This window comes from Biomphalaria glabrata, chromosome 8 (assembly GCF_947242115.1).
Source record: "Biomphalaria glabrata chromosome 8, xgBioGlab47.1, whole genome shotgun sequence".
Lineage (NCBI taxonomy): Eukaryota > Metazoa > Mollusca > Gastropoda > Planorbidae > Biomphalaria > Biomphalaria glabrata.
Window position 1 is genome coordinate 31,302,248 of NC_074718.1, and position 23,763 is coordinate 31,326,010.

At 35.1% G+C, this 23,763-nt stretch overlaps 2 protein-coding genes across 2 annotated transcripts in view; both read left to right on the top strand.

Annotated features, from left to right (window-relative positions):
* The window catches only part of LOC106079811 (uncharacterized), a 57,629-nt gene extending 37,336 nt beyond the window's left edge, over positions 1–20,293 (top strand). Inside the window, exon 4 of the mRNA XM_056039351.1 lies at positions 20,157–20,293. The gene's annotated coding sequence lies outside the window, so the exon portion shown is untranslated. The remainder of the gene's footprint in view (positions 1–20,156) is intronic.
* LOC106067332 (homeobox protein Hox-A2-like) lies at positions 17,360–20,629 on the top strand. The gene is made up of 2 exons (XM_013226503.2): positions 17,360–17,405; positions 20,157–20,629. The coding sequence occupies exons 1-2, from the start codon at positions 17,360–17,362 to the stop codon at positions 20,627–20,629; spliced, it is 519 nt and encodes a 172-aa protein (XP_013081957.2).
* The last annotated feature ends 3,134 nt before the right edge of the window (positions 20,630–23,763 follow it).

Consider the following 23,763-nt stretch of genomic DNA (forward strand, 5'->3'; position numbering starts at 1 on the left):
TAAACTGGATAGATGTATTTCTCTACTGACCAGCTCATTCTTCTGTACTACGCCCCGAACATTGAAAAGTTGTTGATCTCAAAAGGGTTAGGATAAATTAAAACAAACAAAAAATGTATAAAACTAAAAACAAAACAGAAAAATAAAACAAAAGACTTTGCCAGTGATTAACGATGTTCATCTGTCTCCGTTGTTGTTTGTCTAATAGATATATCAGCGTTTGCTGAAGTAAAGACTTCTCTAAACTAGGTTGTTGGAAGATATATCAATGTTTGCAGAAGTATAGACTGCACCAAACTATGTTGCCTGCCTGGAGAATTAAAGTTATTGTCTTCCTATACTTTAAAAATTATAACGGTCAAACTAGAGTTTTCCCAATGTGGCCAACGAGCTAGTAATTCTTTTCTCAGCGATATACATCAACTGTCAACTTTTAAGGAAACTCTTTTGAACCGTTTTCGAGATTCCTCCCAAGTTCCTCCCAGATGGTTTTTGTTTCCACGAAGGTACGAATTGAATAGAGGTATTGTAATTAATCAATAAATCGAATTAATTAAATCTTGCAGTATCGGTATAAGTATGACAGTAATTGTGCAGTTCTTCCCCATTTTAAACCTTTGATTTTATTATATATATATTTTTTTAAACATATTTTTGCTTGTTTTTTTACTTGTCCTTTTTAAGAAGGTAACTCCACGAGAGCCTTTTTCACAAGACCGAAAGTCACTTAGATTGCGGGAGGGGGAAATGTGAGGAGTGAAAGAACAGAAGGTGATAAACCTTGGATAGCTCTGCGTGCGAAACATAAGCCCATCACATTTGTCCACGTCAGGCTTTTGACCACTAGCCAGCAGGACAGAGAAGAAAGCAAAACCTTCTCGCGGGGAATCAAAAGATATGGCGACACAGAAGAGTTGTAGTCAACCGTTAAAAGGTGTGGACCGGATGTCAGGCTTAAACTTATTAACTCTTATGATGGCTAGTTTTTTTTTTAATAAGAGGGCTTTGCCTTAACTATATCCGGCACTGCTGTATCAAACAACATGTGTAAAGTAAAATTAAAAGTGAAGTTTCCGCATTTCTTTAGAAAAAAAGTTATTGTCATTTAAGCAGTTTGTTTATGCATCTTATTAAATACGGGAGTAGTAAATAGTTAGGGCTCCTGGCTTGGCAAGAGTGCTTTACAATTGCTGTGAAATGGTTTTGCTTTGAAGGATTGAGTCCCATAGGGTAAATTAAGTAACGTGCGCTCATTTCTGTGAACACAATTGAAGATGTCAGGCACCTACCATTAAGTTATTAGTCAGAATATAGTAGCTTCATTTTAAAAATAAGGTTAGGTGGCTGAGTAGTAAACGCTTGAGTTCTGAAGGTTTCGGGCTCGAATTCCGAAGTAGACTTACATTTTAAGGACGCTTCTGAGTCCACCTGAGACAAATCGTCATAAGGCCTGAACACTGACCTGGCACGTCGCAACCTGTGGGCAGTGAAGACCAATAGTTCGTAGTCATGTCACAGGTCTGTACGGCGTGGTAACGAGCTATTGGTCTCCACTGCCCACAGGTTGTGACGTGCCAGGTCAGTGTTTAGGCCTTCAATTACCAGGGCCGGCCTTTACGATTGCGGGGCTCTATGCGAAACGGATAGCGAGTTGGCCCAGTTTGGGTAGGGATAAGAATAATAAGGGAAAATTAACATTTTGTATTAGAAAATAAATTCGTCTTTGCGTTTTATTAATTCTTTACTGAGTACTAAATAACGACCAAATAGACTTCAGCGAAGTCATGCAGTATATCATCAAAGTTCTGTTTCCTACATAGATGACGCTCAATAGCAAGAATTACCAAATGTTTCAATCTATCTTCGAGAATAGTTGACCTCAAGTAATTCTTGCTTAGTTTGAGGCGCGTGAAGCTTCGTTCACCAGACGCCACAGTTGCGAGTATTGTATAATGCCGTTTTTTTTTAATTGCGCGTAGGATTTGTGTTTTCCATATTGAAAGACAACCCAAACTGACAATTTTGTCTATATTTCATGAGATTTTAATAATTTTAAGAGATTTCCAGGAGCTCCTTGAAAATCAAGAGGCCGCGGAAACACTGTTATAAGTTTTAATATAGTAATTTACACCTAAAATTGGCATGGGGCCTATGAAAGTGCGGGGCTCACTGCGGTCGTATAGATTGCAGAGGCCTAAACCGGCCCTATTTATAACAGTTGGCCTTGTCCACCTATTTGTAATGGCTACTTGATATTAAAGGTGGTGGACTGTCCTTGTCACACAATACCCTTGTTAACCACCAATCACAGAAAACAAATAGTCTTACATACAATCTAAGATTATTCTTCGGCTTTTCAGCTCTATATTGAAATATTTGATGAGCTCTGTGTTGCTTTTTGTCTGGAACCTTGCACCCAGACCATCTTCACAATCTTCCACGTTGTCATTTGGTCTCTATATTGTATGACCCCGGAACAAAGAAAAAAAAAAAGTAGTAGTCATATACACATTTCGTTGTTATAACTTGGTATACACTACACACAAACACACACACATTTATGCAGCTCTTTCGTATTTTTTAAATTTAAAAAAAATCATATATACGCGCCAGTGCTAATAAAAAGAATGGAAATATAATGTGTGCCTTCGTTGGTTTGAGCAGTATTGATTTTCTCTATATGAGTCTATCAGGCCTCTCCGCTAATCGCCAACTTTCTTTTTCTAAAATGATATCATAAAAATTTAATCCAACGGATGAAACAAGTGTTGATTTAGTATCTGAGGGGTAGGGTAGTTAGCCATTGATGTCAAGTCTTAATAGTTTAAAAAAAAAATATTTTGCTAGCGCGGCGGGAGAAAGAGAGGTGCTCACGTTGGAGTCTACATTTATAGGTTAGATTCACATATTTTGTGTGTGTGTGTACAGATAGACCATAGATGTTTTGGTCATTATGAAAATATCAATGATTGCGTTTAACTTAAATCCGTGAGATTGATAACAATTTTACACAAACATTAGACTAGACTTGACTAGACTAACACCATTAGTCAACATAAGTATCAATAGAGACTCTGCAGGACCAGGAAACTCAATGACTTAACACAGCTTGGTCTCTCATTAGCATAGGTTTCTCGGTCAACACATTGATAAGCGTAAGGCGTAATTCTCTTTTTTTTTAAAAGAACATCTGAAATGTATATGATAAGAATTAATATGTATATATTATATTATATTTTAATATATGTTTTTGAATGGCATGCAAATGTACAATAACTAAGATTATTGGTGGCAGAGGGGTGGGGACGCGCACATTGGAAGAACCTATTTTGATCGTCTCTGTGAAGTGCTCACACTTTAGATCAACAGTGGTTAAGCACGTGTAGGCTTCTAAGCCCCCCCCCCCTCCTTTCCATCCTTCAAGAACCTACACGGATAAGAGATTAAAGGCAACTGCAAGCCTAGATATGAGGCGTATACACTATATGGCTTCTTTAAAGCGTCTTCGTGCACAGACACACACACACGCGCGCAAACACACACACACACACGCAGAAAACACGCTCACTAATCTGATAGAGTTTAGACGTCTTAAGCCTCTTTACAACGAGTTTGTGTCACCGGTAGGTCGACCTGTCTTCGTCATAGCCCGGAGAGAGAGTCGACAGAGAAAGAGGGAGAGAGAAAGTCAGTCACTTCGGCATAAACAACCTACACCCAAAGTTAAAACAATGACACGAGGAAGGCCGCCTAATTGTTCAAGTTGTTTGCTGTTTGCAGGGTGACGTGTGCATAGTGGTATCATTCATTGGGTTGAAAGGTCTAGATCTATTTCATTGAAAAGAACGTGGCTGGACGCAATGCGGTTGTTAATGGCCTAAATCTAGAAGCAACAATAGAGGAAGGTGGAAATTGAAAGGGGGGGGGGAGAGATGTACAGTGTTTGTGAGAGAGGGGAAGTGTAAAATAGAAAGATAGAGAGAGGGGGGGGGAGAAAACGAAGAAAAGAAAAAAGAGAGAAAGATTAAAAAAAAAGAAAAAAGTGAAGCAAGAGAAAGGAAAAGGGAAAAAAGAGGGAGACAAAGAGAGAGAGAGAGAGAGAGAAAAGAAAGGAGAGAAAGAAAGAGAGAGAGAAGAAAAAAAAGACAGAAGAATAAGACAGAAAAGATTAAAAAAGGAGAGAGTGAAAGATAAAGAGATAGAGAAAGTAGGAAAGGAAGATAGAGTGAAAGAGATCAAAATAGAGAATCAAAGAGAGAGAGAGAGAGAGAGAGAAAGGATGAAATTAATGATAAAGATAAGGGAGAAAGAGATTATTACTAAATCAGAATCATATATATACTTTTAGAGCCAACGATGCCACCAGAAAGTTTTCTTTTTCAAACTAGTATAAATATGCATGAAACTTACAAAGTTTGTCCTTCAATAACCCGAACCAAACACGGGTTTCAATTCAATACAAAGTTTGTCCTTCAATAACCCGAGAACCAAACACGGGTTTCAATTCAATACAAAGTTTGTCCTTCAATAACCCGAACCAAACACGGGTTTCAATTCAATACAAAGTTTGTCCTTCAATAACCCGAACCAAACACGGGTTTCAATTCAAAACAAAGTTTGTCCTTCAATAACCCGAACCAAACACGGGTTTCAATTCAAAACAAAGTTTGTCCTTCAATAACCCGAACCAAACACGGGTTTCAATTCAATACAAAGTTTGTCCTTCAATAACCCGAACCAAACACGGGTTTCAATTCAAAACAAAGTACGTAAATAGAGCGAGAATTCAAATTAACAAAATGTCAACGACGATTGGATGAGAGTTTCAGGGCGGGACGCTTGAAGTAATCTGCTAGAGCCTGACTGTTCGTATTTTTCCAACCACTGGTTTAAAAAGAAAAGCTCTAAGAAATTATGTTTTGTTTGTACTAAGTAATATTTATGATTTCTATTTAACCTGTGCATTTATTGGAATATTTCTCGCTTCTAGACGTACGTTTCAAAACAGTATTTAATACGATACATGCAACATTGACGTGACGTGTAAAGATTTAGAGAGGAACGGGGCCCCTAGCACTAGATCAAATCAACTTCAACGGCATTGTAGCTATAATGGGAGGTCTGAAGTCGAGGCCCTTAATTCCAAAATTAATGTCGTATTAAACGAAGTAGAGCTTGAACGCGATGCAGGTTTGAAATGAGACTTTGGAACGCTGGCGACGAAACGATAATATCAACTTAAATGATTTTGAAGACAATGTCAAATTGTATAATATAAATAAACACAGCAGCTTCTTTGAGCGTAGAGTGTTTTTTTTTGTTCAAAAAACGGAGTAGATCTACTCAATTGACCTATTGATCTGAGGAACATTAATGCCAAGTTTTATTAATTGGTCAAACGGTTTTGATTTCTATGCGGGACACACATACTTACACCTTACTTTCTTCTTTATATATTAGATGTAGCATGCTTAATTTGATCTTAAAGACTTCTTGTGGCGATTTGACTAAATGTTTGTAAAATGTTTCGAGGTGTTCCTTCAGAGTTAAAGGTAATTTACTTCCAAGCCCAAAACTTCCCACAAGACGACGGGGCATAGCAGCAGGCAGGGTATGAACCCAAAACCATCGACAGCTCCAAACGACAGTCCAGCGCGCAAACAGCACGACCATGCATCTCAAGATTGTAACAACTGTTTCCTACCCTCCTTCGTGAACCTTTTTTTTTCCTGCCATTGTTTTGAAACATTTTCGCCCTCACAACTCGCATGTACATAGTGACAGAAGAATGCCACATATCCTTGAAAAGTTTGGGCTAAAAATAGAATTTCTCCATCACGTCTGGTCCATCCAGGGGTGACCGCTGAGACGATACAGGTGCTCTTGTCAGCGACTTTCTTTGTTCCACAACGTAACGGCTCGCTCATCTGACATGACAGTTTTGGTTTGGTCAGTGATGTATGGAGGTAAGGTCTTGACCTCTGGTCATAACATACGAATGTCTAGTCCAACATCGTAAGCGCTCTGTGCTGCAATGTAATGAATGTAACACGAGCTAGGTCAGTGCTTCCCAAACTTGCTATTAAAAGGAACTCTTCATACATTCGAAAGATTTTTGCAAAATGCCTTGCTTACTTTTTATTATTACAAAGCTTATATCAACTCACTCTGTCTGTCTGGTCAAAAGTATGTACACGTTATTTCTCCGACACCCAATCTCGGATCAAGCTGAAATTTTGCGCAATTATTTCTTTACCCAAGAATCAGTAATGAAAAAATTAACCAATTAGTTAATTAACTATTGGTAATTAATTATTTTGTTTGGTATCAAAAATAAAGGAAAGAAATAGTACTTGACTGAAGTGGTGGTATAAGCTGAATTAATCCCCTTTTTAGGTCGCAGCTTAAAAGTAAGTTTGAAACAAAAATACATAACTATACAATCTTCTATAGTCATAAGAACCTCGCTAGCAGAGTGCTTAGTGTGTCGGCTTGATGGAAGCGTGAGCCATGAGTTCGATTTAAGGTCACGCTCATTTTTTTTTTACTGGTTTCAAAAACCGATTTCGTGAACTTTCAACCAGTTATCCCCCTTCTTTCTCTTAGCGCTAAAGAAAACCAAGTGATAAAAATATTTCTAAACGCACAGATTTATTTGTTGTTGATCTAGAACTGCAGATTTATTACAAATTTAATTACATGACAGATCCAAACTAATTTAATTACATGACAGATCCATACTAATTTAATTATATGACAGATTTAAACTAATTTAATTACATGACAGACTAATTTCACTTCGTATAAGTTTTATTCTTTTTAAAGTTTTTCTTGTTAAGCTAAATTTTTTCTGTTTAAATAAATAAAAATAATCATAATTAAATCATATTATAAATTAAGCATTTTTTAATTATTTTTATGTATAAAACTTTATTAAAATACCTATATGCGCTTCGGACTACGGTGGTCAATCATTAGGGCCGTGCCTGTGTATAAAAAAAAAGACATAAAAAAGTTTTAACAACTTAGCTCCGAAAAATAATAAATTTAATTTTTATACTTTTTTTCCTGGTTCTGGCTTTGTAGGAGCGCCAATGACTTATTTTAGAATCGTCAAGAGCTAACCGAGACGCACCAGTAGGCTCTTGCATTAGCCTTCTTCTCAACTTAGTTGACCAGGCCTTCAAACAAATCATGAGCACAGCAGACATGTGACCTTAGGATACCAGGGCATGCCCTTCAAAATAAATCTTCATAATTACTTTTTTTTTTTTGGTCGTGAGTGGTAGGGGAGAGGTGAGGGGATAGGGGAGAGGTGAGGGGATAGGGGAGAGGTGAGGGGATAGGGGAGGAGTGTGGTGGAAATGTGTCGGCCCCCCAGTCATACACAGTTACATTTTTTTTTTATTTGTTCTATTCTTAGTTGACGTGTGACACAGCTGAGTGGCCTCCCCCTTTGTCAAATTCTTGGGAGTCACTTAAGTAGGCTTGTAACGGTTGAACCAACGTACTTCGCAGACGGACACTGCTATTTTTAGACCACAGTGGTAAGAAATGATCCATCTGAGCCCGTCCGTCTCTCTTGATTTAATCTACCTCGCGCCCTTGGCATTGTCATTACCACAGTTATTTAGGTCACTGTTTATGTAAATAATTTTTTTTTTGGGGGGGGGGAGGGGTTGTTTCACTTAGACTAATTAACGAAAGATGTGGATGAAAATGCTTACAATATAGAGATGTGTAACTTATCAGAAATGTACATTCACAATTGAATAGATTTAGAATATTAGAAAAAAAATCTATAAAATTGGAGCCAGTCCAGGGCAGCAGAATAGTCTATATAGTAAAATTAGAATATTACATAAAACAATGAATACAAATACAAAAAAAACGCAATCTACTAATATATTCAGAAAGACACAAAGATAAAAGCAAAATTCTAATTACATATTTGTCTGTGCTCTTTCTTTCCCTAGTGCAGTTTGAGCATGTTACGGGTTGCATTAATCAGCAAGTATGTAAGACCAAGGACTTTTGTCGTCAAGGCGCTTCCTTACATATCTACTATTGTATCTTTTGACTTAAAGCAAGTGTTGAATATATTCATCTCCAGATAGCTAATCCAATCTCAATTCTAGGCGTGCGTGAAATTTCAAATTTGAACCAATTCAAATCCAAGTTTAAAAAATCCATTTTGAAATTAAATAAACATTTTAAGAAGTAAATAGAAAAAAAAAATTAGTGTGCTAATGTAGTACTGCGGAATCAATTTTTTAAGTTCTTCCCTGGTAGAATAACAAAGCTTCCATGAACCCACTTCGTCTGTATGTCTGGGACGAGTCGTTTACACGCTTTTACTATCAGTTCCTATTCTTGGATCAAGTTGAAATTTCGCACAATTATTCTTAGTCGATGGCAATACACGAATCAATCAAAAAATTAACAAATTTAATAATCTATTAGTATTAAATAAAGAATTTTGTTTTATATGGGAAAAGGGTGATAAAACTTTCAGTATTGAAAATGTTTTAGTGATTTTTTGGTGCTTTCAATTAGATTAGTTGGCAACGGTGATTTTCGTATAGCTTATTTCGACTCACTCTGTCTGTCCGTCTGTCTGTCTTTCTATTAAAATTTTTAGCACGTTATTTCTCCCACAACCATTCTCGGACCAAGCTGAAACTTTACACAATTACTTATTATACCTAACAAGACGTGAATTAATAGGAAAAAAATGAACTAATATATTATGTTGATATCCAAAAAGGGAAATAATTCCTTCAGGATTAAGATATATTGCTAAATATGTGGTGTTTTGTCCACTTTCATAGGTTTCCACATTATTTCTCCCACACCCATTCTCGGATCACGTTGAGACTTAACATACTTATTAATTGTACAAAACATGAAACAATAAAAAAAAAAAAAAAGGTTACAAAGACAGTTTGTGTGGAAACACAAATTCAAAATCGGCCCCCGAAGTGGTCTACATTGTGCTCCGTAATAAGTAAGGCTGGCCCAGGACCACAGGTTACATTTGTTGAAATAAGAAATTATCTTACAAGTGTAATATTTTAACAATTATAAATGTATTAAGATACACCCTATAATATTCTTTTGTTTTTATATAGCTCTTACTCTTCAATCTACAGCACTTTTGTAACCCAATTATAAGTTTGTTTTGTTTGACATGTTTCGCATGTTCCATCAGAATTAAATATTGCTACAACCCAGCCCTCCCACAAGACCAGGCAGTTCAACCCGTTTCATTGTCTTTATATTTCTAAACCTTTGCGTGCTTCCCAAAAGTACGTAGCATTTCATGAATTAAAACAAAAAAAAAGTGCTTCAAGTGATATTGGGTTAAATCAGGCCGTGGTTATCCTTGACATCCAAATTTTTTATTAAGTTAAATATCTTAGCTTTTAAATAGCGTCCGGGCATGTGCTCATTGGAAGACTGATCATCTCGTTCTATGTTATACGGTTTCCTAGGAAACGTTTCAAGTTTATTTTCCATTTGTTTCCACTTCGAATTTTAAATTAGCTCTGAACTCTTATTGGCGCCATTTTTTTTTGGCACTAGATCTAGACATTTTCCAAACACTGGGTAAACATGAGGTCAACTAGAGTTACATTTCAAAGACATTCATTGTCTGTTTTCCAAGTTTTTCTGATGTTAGAATATAAAGCAGAAGTAATCATTGAGGATTTCCATATAATTACATTTTGTCAAATTGATTAAAACAGGAAACTTACTTTGCCAAAAGAAAATCTATAAGGCTGGTGAATAAGAGTTCAACCATAGACTTATATATACTATATCCAGACTGAACATGGAGATTTTTTAACATTACAAAAAATGTCGTGAACATTTTTTTAGAAAGTTGGATCAAGGCGTTGTTTTGTAAAGTAGTTCAAAGAAATAAAGGTTGTTGTTTTTTTCAACCCTAACCTATGTAACATATAATTTTATTTTTTAGATCTAGATCTAGTAATTGAACATAAAAAATAAGAGTACTCTCGTCTCATAATTATTATTTTGCAATTTTTAGATACATAATCTAGACAGATCTAGGTAATCAATCTATGTAAATGTACATAAGATGATTTAAATCAACATGAATCATTTTTTGGATTTTTGAAACCATAGACATATATATATAGACTGGACGATAAAGTAAAAATTATTATGGGTAAGATTTGGGAAAAGATAAGTTTGTATGAGTTATACAGCAGTTATGAGCAGTGTAAAATTAAAAGTATTTATAGTTTTTTTTTCAGCCATAACCTATATAATTGATAGAACCCCTTCTGTATTATTATATCTCTAATCTTGCCTACCAAATGTATTAAATTTATATAATTAAAATAATTATAAATAGTTTTAAATACTAGATTTAGATCTAGTCTATATAAATACTATAGTAAAAAAATACTACCTACTACTAGTACTATACTACTATACTATAAACTATAATTGTAATCTGTATAGTCTAGTCTATAGTTAGTATATAAATAGTCTAGGACTAGATTGTCACTAGATCTATAATCTATACTTATACTAGATCTAGTCTATAGTCTGCATGCATAGATGATAGACTGACTAATTTAATAGTTAGTAGTAATAAGTATGAAAAGTATTAGACCTAGTTATTACAAATATTAGTCATATTTATTAGATTTAGATCTATCAATATTAAATTAGTGACAGTCACAGTCACAGTGATACTGAATTATTCTGACTGAAAGTTACTGTGTATAATATTCAATTTTTTTCAACCTTTAGAATTTATCCTTGGCCTATCGTACTACGAACATTAGAGCACATTCTGCTCATTTTCTTTGACTTTTTTTGACTAAAAACTAATTCAAACAATTTGAATCGATAAGACGTCCGCCATACATTAATAAAGAAGCCATGTCAACAAACATAGATCCACATCACAAACCTATATATATTTGCCTATGTCTATGATTATGAAACAAAGGCAAAATATTGGGAATTTGGCAGTTTTGTACTTTATAGCTCAATTGCCGCCATTTTTTTTTTCACATAGATATGGTACATAAAACATATTTGACTTCCCCCAAATAAAAATAACTTCCTACTTCCAGTCTATATTTATTTATGTCTATGTTTGAAACATTATCTCAATGGAAACAAGCAGGAAATGGCTTTGTTTCATATATTTGCGTGAATATCCGAGAAATGATTTTGCATTATTTGTAAACTTTAAAAACTAAAGATCATTACTTTTCTAAGAAAGAGCCTGAAAAAAGAGATTACGTACATAAAGATCTATATATGTACAGGTCTGTGAATCGATCAGTTTTGAATAAGAATTTATTTCGTGTTTCCAGTCTAGATATAATATATAAGTTTAATATAAGTCTATGGTTTCAACCATTTTTGGGGCTAGAGCTTAAGACTCATCGTTTCAGAAGCCAAGCGCTTTCTATATGCGCACAGAATAGCATTCACTTATTTCATTGTGTCTATTCACTGGACTTCTTTGACATTTCAGCCTCTTATTTTTTCAGTTTCATTACTGCTATATTGAGCCTCTGCCTACTTGCAAATTTTTAAAACTTATTTAATGCGTTACGATTTATTTTTTTGTTTATTATTAGTAAAGGGAAGAAACTCACAGAGAAAAAAACTCTATGAGAAGAATACAAAGACAGGGAATAAGGAAATATATTTAAAAAGAGAACAAGAAATAAAACAGAATGAAGACATTAGTGTTAATGTTCTAGACTAGTGGGTAAATGTCAGAGACCTTACTTGTTCCTAAAATAAAAACACATTAGATTCCTCGACGGCCAATTAAACTCGGCATGAAGCCAGCGCGGAGTTTAACGAGAGCTGATGAGGTTCTTTCAGGGGGTGGCGAAATGTCCCGCTGCGTATCAAAGGCGAATACACACACAATGAAACAGGAGACTCTTTACACAGGCTCTTGTCTTAACAACTTGACCGCCGGCCCTCAGGGTCGAGAAGAATACTTAGCGGACAGCTACGTAGGGGGCAAACAATGGGTCCCTCAGTTCCCTCAAGAAATATCTCCTCGAGGCAGACCCCTGGACTGGTGGTCAGATTCGGACATACGGTCACATCTTAAAAAGATGGGACCTGGGGGGAGGAGGGGTGAAGGCGTAGCATCGTCACCTCGTAAACACTGACCAACGTCCAGTTCCGTCTCCGACACGGCCATTTATCTCTGCTGGATGCGGACGAGACGGGCGTAGCCCTCACCTTCGTACTAATTGGCCGCGTAAAATTAACGATGGGAGGCAACTGGACAACACGCCTGCGGGATCCAATGACCAGTTGATGCCACGTTTTAAAGTGCCCAAGGGCAATAAAATGACCATATTGAACAGGGCAACGTGACGAGCTGGTCTGTCGTTTCGGGATGCGGCTTTCATTGCATTCAATATCCGGAAACAATATTTGATTTGGAGATGTGAGCAATGACGTAGGACAGACCCCGATTTTGTTTCATAATGGAGAAAAAAAATTTTTTGATATATTTTCACAGACCTATGTATGACCATAGTCATACCATACTTTTGTAGCTATTCGCCTTCATAGGAAAGTCTTAATACTATATTATATTTGGATAAAGCTCATTTGGAGTATTAAACTCTGACGAAAATAAATACGTATTTACATAATGTCATTAGTAAAATACTAATAATGATGAATATTTATGTATCTTATTTTTTAAACTTACTAAGTTGAAGCATTAACATTAGATTGAAATGATTGAAAGTTAAAAGAATCCTTACAATTTTCTATACAGACCTTGACAGGAGAAAAAAAAGATCGTTCATATTATATTTATTTATTTTTTTTCGAACGCAGTAGCGACATGATTTTCAAATAATTCTGAGATACTATTAGAAAAGAGTGTTCTTCTCTTACAGAAGTAACACATTATACATCCTAATAGGTCTTAGGTCGAGGAATCTTATACTTACGTTTGCTCGTTGCGTTCCTCTTACTTGCAATATACATTTACTTGTAGGAAATCAAATGTCGAAATAGTTAGAAATGAAATGAAAAAAATACATTTGTTTTAATATTTAAAAGTCGAAATTTTCATACATTTATTAACAACAGCAAATCATTGGTTAGTAATTTCAAGAATCAGTGTCCAGTGTATTAGTGCTCTTCTAACATTGAGACCTAACATTGTATTGTTGTAATATATTGTGTACTGTTAACTCTTTCTCTCCTAATTGAAGATACCATCGTTGATTTGACCCGATTAAATTAAACTAATGTTTAATTTTGTAAACGTTATTGTGTCTTATATAAAAGAGATCATGCATTTCCCTTCAATTCGATAGTAAATAAAACATTTTCTGATAACAAACCACAAAGCTATTGAAGCTTTAACATAACAGGGGAGTGAAGTAGTATTGAGCGAAATGAACAAATCCGTCGAAACGTGGAAAAAATAATTACGACGAGATAGCGAAAATTCATAATTCTTTCTTATTAATAACATTTAAGATACCAATTAAATGTATTACAATACTTGTACCAAGAAGAACTTGTAAGGGTTTTTTATAGTCATAATAAATCAAAAGATCTGCCAATACTTGAGCTGAGATCTTCATGACAAACACGGATATATAGAGTTAAAACAACTGTGAACCTTCTCATTACATATGAACAATTTTTACTTCTTTGGAGAGTAGATGAAAGATAACAAGTTGTATGTTGTTTGTTTGTATTTTTTAAAAATCTTATTTTATCCTATCTTATATAATACAGACGTTACTTCAAAAAAGAAGATGATTTCGTCCTACGCCTCATACATTTAGTCATGCATATTAACCAATGACTTAAATTCTGCCTAGCCACTGGTTTTCCTGGCTGCCTCAGGCAACCCATTCCATGCTCTAATAGCACTAGGGAAGAAGGAGCATTTGTACAAATCAGTTCCTACTGATACTTTAACTAATATAGTAAAGTTAACTATCAGTTTCATGGCGTCAAATCCACGATATTTTTTTTCGAGGTGTGAGGTAATTTGTAATTGTAGGGAATCGTTAAAACTACAAACTACTAAGATGGACGTAGGTTCACATTTACAGCCATACACTTTTTGCAGCTGACACCAAAAATAAACGATACATTTGAATAATGAACAGTTCTTGTAACTGGAACCTCACGTCCGCTTTTGTTACAATGGTCACTAAATATTTGTTTCTCTTACAAACTTGCATACAGCCTCATAAAAATGAGTGTATTGCTAAGATTTACGGTTGCGACACCTGGTCACCAGGCAACTGTAGGATCTATTTTAGGGAAGATTTATTTTATTTTATTGCAGTTAAAAAAATTGTACACTCGTATTAATTTTCATCTTTTTTTTTCTCTCTCTCATATCCGCCTCGTGTATTGTACTATGGCCGATAGCTTAATCCTTTTAATAATGAAACTATAGTGATAATAATAATAAAGTGCCACTATCTCATAAAATAAAAAAAAATGAACATGAAAAAAAGAGAGTAGATATGAAAACCTAGGCCAGAAGTCATGAGACTATAGAAGTTACTTGAAACTACAACATGCCCAAGTGATTGGTGACAACTGACCCATCAAATAGTTTATTCAACTCTGAATATTCCGCCAGGGTTGGTAATGCTACAGACCTATCATATCACCAGAAAATTTCTTTGTGGAACTTGTTAAGGGGAGACTACAAGGATATCTACATTCTCCTCGCAAATTTTAATCTTGGCAGTGCCAGAGATGACTATAACTTAATTAATATAATAATGATAATAAAAATACTGACAATACTAATAATAATAATCATTATTATTATTTTGATTATTAGTATTTTAAAGTGTTCAACTCAATAAGGAAGTATAGATGGAGGTTTAAGGTGAAAAAGATCAATCATTCTATAAGATTTTCTCACAAACAATACTGTCATCATCATCTCAGAACATTGTACATCTTTTTTTCATTTCCGGCACTATTTTAATCGTAGTAAAGATTATTAACGAAATTTTGAAAAATTTTATATACTTTCTTTCTTCAAGCAATAGGAAAAAAATTAATGAAAACCAGATACTGTTGGAAACGGTTGAAAAAAAAAATGAATTGTTACCTGTCACTTTCTACGCGATCCAAGGCCAGATTTACACTTCATAATGCCCAACGTTGAGCCGGATATTGCCAAATACGATCTATGTGATACTAAACGGGTTTACGCTCATATACTATTAAGAAATTATACATATAGAAATAATACTTCGATAGTTTAAAATCATTATTATTTTCATTATTATTCGTACAAAACTCTTCCAGAAAAGAAGAAAACTGGAGCCCGATGTGATAGCTTGTGTAGCTTATACGTGATTCTAATAGGCCTACTGATGCAATGTGTTAGAGGCTGGGAGCTTCCCGATGATAACGCAGCTGAAATTGAGTCCAAATAATGACATAGACCAGTCTTTCTCAAACTTCAAACGGAACGCTTCTCGCGGAACGTTTTTGCTTATTTTATTAGAGAGATTAATTCAGGTGGTGCCCTTCTAGTTAACTATTCCAGAAGTTCGTGAAACACCTATTCAGGTGTCGCGGAACACTAGGGTGTCGCGAAACATAGTTTGAGAAACACTGACATAGACGAAAACCTCTTCTTATAACTAAACCCTTTTTCTGAATTTCGTAGAAAGTAGAAAATTGTATCAATGTCGATAGTGAGACAAGGGAGGCAATCAAATACAATGTATTGCAGTATTAAAGGAGTTGTCTGCCTCAAAAATATGACCATGGATATAGTAAAGTAAGTAAAGTTCCCCTTTCAGGCCTAGCAATCTATAGGGCAGATGATGTAAAGGTCATCTGTATCTGTGGCTCATGGTTAACGATTGTTTCATGTGGCCAGCATAACGATCAAACACCTTTACTTTTCCCCAACTAATGTCAGGTATCCATTGGAGCTATTGTATTTAGAGGCGCCTTAAAGATCCTGAAATAAAAAAAAATTCAGACTTCACCAGGATTCGAACCCGGACACACCGGTTCGTACGCCAAGCTCCTTAAACTCAGTTACCGTGCCTCCAATAATTGCTATAAGGTATACATATACGTGTTTTAAATATTTAAACTCTTGCAACTTATTACATTTTAAGCGGTCCCCGAAAGGGGAAAAGACGCTATTAGTTTTGTGTGGCCTGTCTGTCCGTCCGTCCGTCCCGTTTAGATATCAGAAACTAGAAGAGAAAATGAAAATCGGACATCATGGTATTTTAGATCTTTCAAAATTCTAATTCAACGGCTACTTTTTTCTTTTCCGAAAGTGAACCATTTATTTTTTAAAATTATCTTAGCAAGCAGATTTTTCCAAAAAATACACCACTTTTAAATGAAAAACTTCAGGTCACAAACTTCTTCTTTAATAACCCAAGCCTCATACATAGATTCGAGCATTGGTACAAAAAAAATTGCATCTAAGGTCTTAATGGAAAAAGTTTCAATGGATCATTATAAAATGTATTTTCTATTTATTAACTAACTCATGAAATAGAATACTGATTCAAATGTTGTTTTTAAAAATAATTTTAATACGAACTTCGTTTTAGTTAGAAGTTTAAAAAAAAAACGAACTACATTTATAGCTCTTAATTTTGACATATATCCATGATACACTTGACAACAATCTAAACTAGACTCAATAGAGGCCAGATGAAGATCTAGATTTAGATTTAAACGTATTAAACAATTTGAACAAAATTTACATCTATAAACTATCAAGGAAAAAGTTTATCTTCTTACAGTTTAGGGATTTATTTATTATGTAAACATTAGTATCACATTAAGAAGTGAATGTGATGCGAACAGCACAGTGCATTATTATCCAGTAGTAGGCCTACTAGATCTATATCTAATTCTGATCATAATATTAGCCTAACTCTAGGTCTAGTAATTTTAAGATTTTAAGTCATACGAATTCTATTCTAGATTTAGATTATATATCTAGATTTTAGGTCTAGTCTAGATTCTTGTCTAGATTTTAGATATAGCCTGATTCTAGATTTAGTTCAAGACTATGGCTTAAATATTCCTGGTCCATTGGTCCATTGGTGACTTCAATGGGGGACCGTCTCTGAGTTTGTGTGATAATCTTGTTTTCTCTTAAACCATTGTGAGTATAAATTTCAAATATTTCAATATGGATGTACACTACACTCATCTTCTTCACTGTATAATAGATGCATCTTTACACTATACAATGAATATTAACATACCCATAGTCACAACATTACAATGCCAATAAAAAACACAATAACACCTATATTAATCCTCTAAATTACGGTCTTTAAAAATGACTCCACTCCCTCACATATCAACGCGTACTAAGATTCATACAGGTATTTACACACGATCACTAGAACTCATATTCATTCAGTCACTCACTTGTTCTATCACATAAAATGAGTTACATTTAAAATTACACCTCCTAAAAATTTTTTCGCAGAGATTATACATAATATTTCTTTCTATCTTTCTGTCTATGACTCTTTCTCTCTATTGTCTCTCCCTTTGCCTCTCTGTCTCTATATCTTTTGTTCTTCTGTTTATCATGTCTCTTTCTCTCTCCGCTCTCTCCATTGCATTCTTTCCTCTTCACACTCTTTCACTTCATTTTTCTTTTTCTCTATAGTTTCCTCTTTCCTTTCCTTTATTCTTCCTCTCCCCCCCCCCCCATGTTTCTATTTTTTTGTACCCTCTTCTTTCTTCTCATTATCCTACTCGCAGCCTTTAACGAATTCATTCGTCCTTTTGATCATTTCATTTCAATTCTATGTGCATCACGTCATCAAGCGCTAAAAAAAAAAGGTTTCAAAGTGTATGTGTGATTCATTATCTGAAGTCATTAGAACCCAAACCCTTCAAGGAAACAAATATTATTCTACTCCTTTGTCTTGATGCATTTTTTTTAATGTGGTGTCAACTGTCACACTGATGTCACTTAGCCCGTATCAGTCAAGTCCGAATACACGTGAGTGTCATCTATGTGTGGTTGTTGGATAGTCTTGACATGTAACTCTCATATGAACCAGTTGTAAGACAAAACTACAAGATTTAATTTATACCATGCGTTAGACTAAGATCGTATGGATATGAATCAGTTTCTTTAGATTTTTGCATACACGAAACGTATTACAAACTCTTTCTAAACCTTTAGCAGCAATTGGTAATTAGTATTTCAATAGCCGCAATCAAGCCACAAACTGATCACAAATATATATATATATGTATATAACAAAGCTTTTATTAAGCACTCCAAAATGCAATAGTAAGGATCACTCATGTAATTAAATTTGTAATACATTTAGACTCAACATTTTTGTTCACCTTTTTTCTTTGCTTTATTTTGCAGGATTAGATCACGAGTGTGCTTTTTTTTTTCTCTTTAATACAAAGGGAGATAATTCATTTGCTTAACCTTCGTTTTGTTCTTAGGTTGTCTCTCTTTGATATTTACACAATAGATACGGTTTTTTTTTTTTTATTGACACCATGTCAAATATGTCATGTGAGTGAAGACAACACCCTTTTTTTTTCCCACACTAACTTGTCTTCTAACCTCGTAATATATGTAGGTAATGTAATTGGACGGAAGATCCAGTCCAGATGGAGAGTGAATTTAAGTTTACTGTTTCAACGTTATATTTATGTTTTTCTATATCTTACCTTCGTATATATGTATATACATGAGAGAGAAAGAGAGAGAGAGAGAGAATAGTAATAATAATTAATAATAATAAGGCGTGTCTTCGAGTCTGAAAATTAATGAGGAATGCAGTATTTCCCGTGGCTAAGCAGCCCCAGCTTCACCTCTCCGTTGGACCGTTGGGCCACCACATAGGAAATGGCCGTCTTTCTCCATTTCTCTGTCTTTTGCCTTGGATAGAATCTCTTTCAATGACAGACCTGTCCATTATTTTATGTTGTCTTCCCATCTCTTTCTCTGTCTGCCTCTTTTATGTTGTCTTCCCATCTCTTTCTCTGTCTGCCTCTTTTATATTGTCTTCCCATCTCTTTCTCTGTCTGCCTCTTTTTTCTTTTCCCTTGTATGTATTTATTCTTTCAATATCTAGAATTTTGCTTATTTGCACTAATGTATGTGTCTTCATAGTTTAGAATTTATAAGAACTTACACAGCATATATGTGTTGTTGTTGTTTTTTTGTTTTGTATTTTTGTTTATGTTTTTTTTTTATTTATTAATATAGTTTCATATTTTAGTAAAATTAATATTTTTTTTTCGGTATACAGTTTTTGACACTCTCTAATTAGTATATCAATATTTATATTTTCATTTCAATTATGTGCGAATCCTAAGTATCTGTTTCTGTCTTTAGTTATGTTAACCTTTGCTGCAGACGAAATCAACCGACCAGTAGAGAATGGATTTTGCTGTCGTTCTATTGGCTAATTCCGTTATAGTTCGTCCAGTTTGGTTCGATGCTAACCACTTTTTTTTTCCATCCAGGGGGCTGAGGGCTTTGCACTGGGGTTTTGTGCCTCGTCATGTGGTGAGCCCGGATTGTTCGGCTGATCATTGGGAACTGGTGATATTGGTCTTGCTTTTTTTCTCTGACGCTTTTCTTCTGCTAGCGCTGTTCTCTTGTCCTCTGCAATTTGTGCACCAGCTTTCACGGCGCGACGCCATGATGCTTTACCATGTGCTTCTTTCTCCCATGTGGCTGGGTCAATGCTAAAGGCTTTCAGAGAATCTTTGAGAGTGTCCCTGAAGCGTTTTCTTTGTCCACCATTTGAGTGCTTGCCTTCCCTTAACTGGCCATACATGAGTCGTTTAGGGATGCGAGGTCTTCCAGTCTGCAGTTAAGTTACAGTTGGATCTGCGTTGCCACATGAATTACTTCACCCTTCCATTATTATCAAATCGAAGATAAGACTTTATTTTATCTCAACTCTTGAATTAGAGCATTGTTTTGTGCACATCTAGGCATTCCAATGAAATGAACAAGTGAACGAGTCTTATGCACTTTGAACTTTATCAATGATTTTTTACTTTCTCTCTATCAAACCAATGTTCACTATGTTTCACTTTGACTGACTTCTGCTTTTCTTTTGTTTCTCTTCCACCAACAGGAGCTCAGTTTTCTCTGGAAGATGAGAACAAAAGAACTAGGACCGCCTACACGAGAGGGCAACTCCTTGAGCTGGAGAAAGAGTTCCACTTCAACAAGTACATCTCTCGGCCCCGTCGCATCGAGCTGGCCGCCATGCTGAGCCTGACCGAGCGACACATCAAAATCTGGTTCCAGAACCGGCGGATGAAGTGGAAGAAGGACGAAGCCAAAAGACGACCGCTCCCCAATCCGGCGTCTGAAGGGGGGGATTCCCCCGGCACTCCCCCGTCCCTGGGCGACGAGTTGGAAGCGGAGGAGTCGAAAGACGGCGTCAAAGTGAAATGCGTCCCCGGGACGGACGAGAAATGCCGGAATTCCTCCAGCGGGGGAAGCAAGTCAGGGAGTTCCAGTGATAATTCTAGGGTAAAGACAAACTTTAATCAACAAGTAATTAAAACAGATCCAGGTAGACTTGAATTTAGTGGTAAATAACTAGTTCTAGGTTTTAATTTTATTTCGAAAGATCTACTGACCTGGGCTTTCTCTGTCATGGTGCTTATTTCTTTCAAACTAAAGAGGAACGAAGAGATAAAAGAGGAATGAAGAGACACAAGAGGAATGGTGAGATACAGACAAAGAGTTCATTTTGCTTTCTCTAAAGGTAGTCAGAGGCGGCTTCTCACCAAAGAAAGAAGTAGAGCAAGGTGTGTCTGAGGAGGAGGGGGCGCCTCAGATTAGGACATTTCCTTTGTCAAGTAATGCATTATTTATGTCATATAGTGCAGACTTATCTTTGAAGTGCAATTTAAAGACACTACAACCTTGTTAACTGCTAGCATATACAAAATGACACTAGACCAAAATCCTTTAAAGCAAAGAAATTTGTTTCTCAAAAAGATAAAGGCGAGACTATATGTGCAATGTGAAGCAAGGAACGTGAATATTTTTAAACTTTTAATTTTAAAAAAGCACGTTATTAATATGAATCATACATATAGTATTTTTTTTTTATTTAAAGATTTTTTTTCAAGTATAAATTGATACCTTATTATATTATTAATATATTTATTTAAATTCTAAAATATGTCAATAATGTGTTGAAAGCAGAACAGTTAGTAACTGTTGCTAACACCTCCCCTAGTGTGCATCTGGTTTATCTACAACATAAAGCACCAAATGGCAATATTGTAAATGGTCAGTGATAATTAATGTGTACTTTTAGATCTGAAGAGTCAAATTTATAAATTTCGTTCGTTTTTAGCACAAAATCATAGCAATAGATGTTTTTTCCATGACAACGGCTCTACTAAACACGATTTTTATGGTAGGCTCTACTAAACAAGATTTTTATGGTAGGCTCTACTAAACAAGATTTTTATGGTAGGCTCTACTAAACATGATTTTTATGGTAGGCTCTACTAAACACGATTTTTATGGTAGGCTCTACTAAACACGATTTTAGTGGTAGGCTCTACTAAACATGATTTTTATGGTAGGCTCTACTAAACATGATTTTTATGGTAGGCTCTACTAAACAAGATTTTTATGGTAGGCTCTACTAAACAAGATTTTTATGGTAGGCTCTACTAAACAAGATTTTTATGGTAGGCTCTACTAAACATGATTTTTATGGTAGGCTCTACTAAACACGATTTTAGTGGTAGGCTCTACTAAACAAGATTTTTATGGTAGGCTCTACTAAACACGATTTTTATGGTAGGCTCTACTAAACAAGATTTAAGTGGTAGGCTCTACTAAACATGATTTTAGTGGTAGGCGCTACTAAACAGGAATTTAGTTGTAGGCGCTACTAAACACGTTTGTTTACAGGTAATAAGGCAGAGTTGAAAAGAATATCAAGGGCTACTCCTCTTGAGATATTTAATTGACAAAAGTGATCTTTGAATTCTACGTCCTTGACATAGCTAACTGTATTTATCTATATCAAGATCTATCACCATTCCTCATGTGACATTTTCATAAGTGTTTCTTAAAGTTCTCTTATAGATCAGTTGGCCCTATATTTCTCCTGATCGTTTTCACTTCTTTATCTAATGTGACTGTACGCTGTTTACTATGTAGACAAAACGTAAAGGAAGAGCAGATGACTGTGTCTGTGATTAGCAATAATCGTGGGAATTCCCAATAGATGCACAATGAATGGAGCATTGTTTCATTATAAGTTTAATTATCATCGCACTATTTTCTTTTGCGTAAGATGAAAGTAGAATAAACATCAAAGACACTCTGGCATCATCACTACACTAATTATTCTTATATCTCTATTTTATTACACAACTATTCACTGCTATGATTCATCAAAGTCTACAAAAGGAAAGAATACACTGTAGGACTTTATGGTCTCCAAAAATATAGTTTGTGATGTGGAAAATGATACAAAATGGTCAATCGATGCTGTTCTGTTCAACTCCTTTCAAAAGTTTTGCTTTTTATTAAAAACATCTTTTTAAAAGTGACAACTTTCCTTGACAAGATGGCTGCCTGGTCATGTGACAGGCACTCTACAGGAGCTTTGGGCAAGAGTGATATAATTCTATTGTCTCAATTCAGCTCAAAATATTGAAAGGAAGTAGCTCAAAATATTGAAAGGAAGTAGCTAAAAATATTGAAAGGAAGTAGCTCAAAATATTGAAAGGAAGTAGCTCAAAATATTGAAAGGAAGTAGCTCAAAATATTGAAAGGAAGTAGCTAAAAATATTGAAAGGAAGTAGCTAAAAATATTGAAAGGAAGTAGCTAAAAATATTGAAAGGAAGTAGCTCAAAATATTGAAAGGAAGTAGCTCAAAATATTGAAAGGAAGTAGCTAAAAATATTGAAAGGAAGTAGCTAAAAATATTGAAAGGAAGTAGCTAAAAATATTGAAAGGAAGTAGCTCAAAATATTGAAAGGAAGTAGCTAAAAATATTGAAAGGAAGTAGCTAAAAATATTGAAAGGAAGTAGCTCAAAATATTGAAAGGAAGTAGCTCATATTGCTAAGGCGAAGTAGCTAAAAAAAAAGTTGAAGAATTATTAAACGGTTGAAAAAAAAATACAAATTTTGTGTCAATATTAACAAACTATTGATTAGTAATACCATGCTAGGTAGGACAGCTCCCTCCCCCATCGGCCCAGAGAACAAAGCGTATCTCAAGTATTACCTATCCAGAAGCCGGCCACATAAACTGCCTCCATCTCGAGAGTCACACACCAGTCCCAGTTCATGTTTCTCCTAGTTTGGCATAAACTCGATCCAATACTCATTACAGAAAGTTGACACCGACCCAACGCTTGCTAATACAATCACATAGCTGCAATTAGTGCTTTAGTAAAAATACGTTTTGTTGAATGTTTTCATTTAATTTTTTCTTGACAATTTTATGTTTAAATTTATAGTACTATTTTTATGAGAAGTATAATTAGTTGGTATTTAATTAAGCTGCGAGTTCGTATGAATCGATGGTAGCGTGAAATGGTAGAGAACAACTGTGACCGTAGAAAACATAGTGGAACACACATTGAGTAGGAATGAATCAAATATTTTAGGAATTGAAAACCTTTTTTTTATGAATGAATCAAACTCATTTATGAATGGACTACTTTTGGGTACGAATAATAGACCACATAT

What these genes read in the sequence shown, in the direction of transcription:
- LOC106067332 (XM_013226503.2), top strand. Translation starts at nt 17,360, where the DNA reads ATGACTCCACTCCCTCACATATCAACGCGTACTAAGATTCATACAG. An exon ending in GCGTACTAAGATTCATACAG is followed by an intron (nt 17,406 to 20,156) that starts GTATTTACACAC and finishes TTCCACCAACAG; the next exon opens with GAGCTCAGTTTTCTCTGGAA.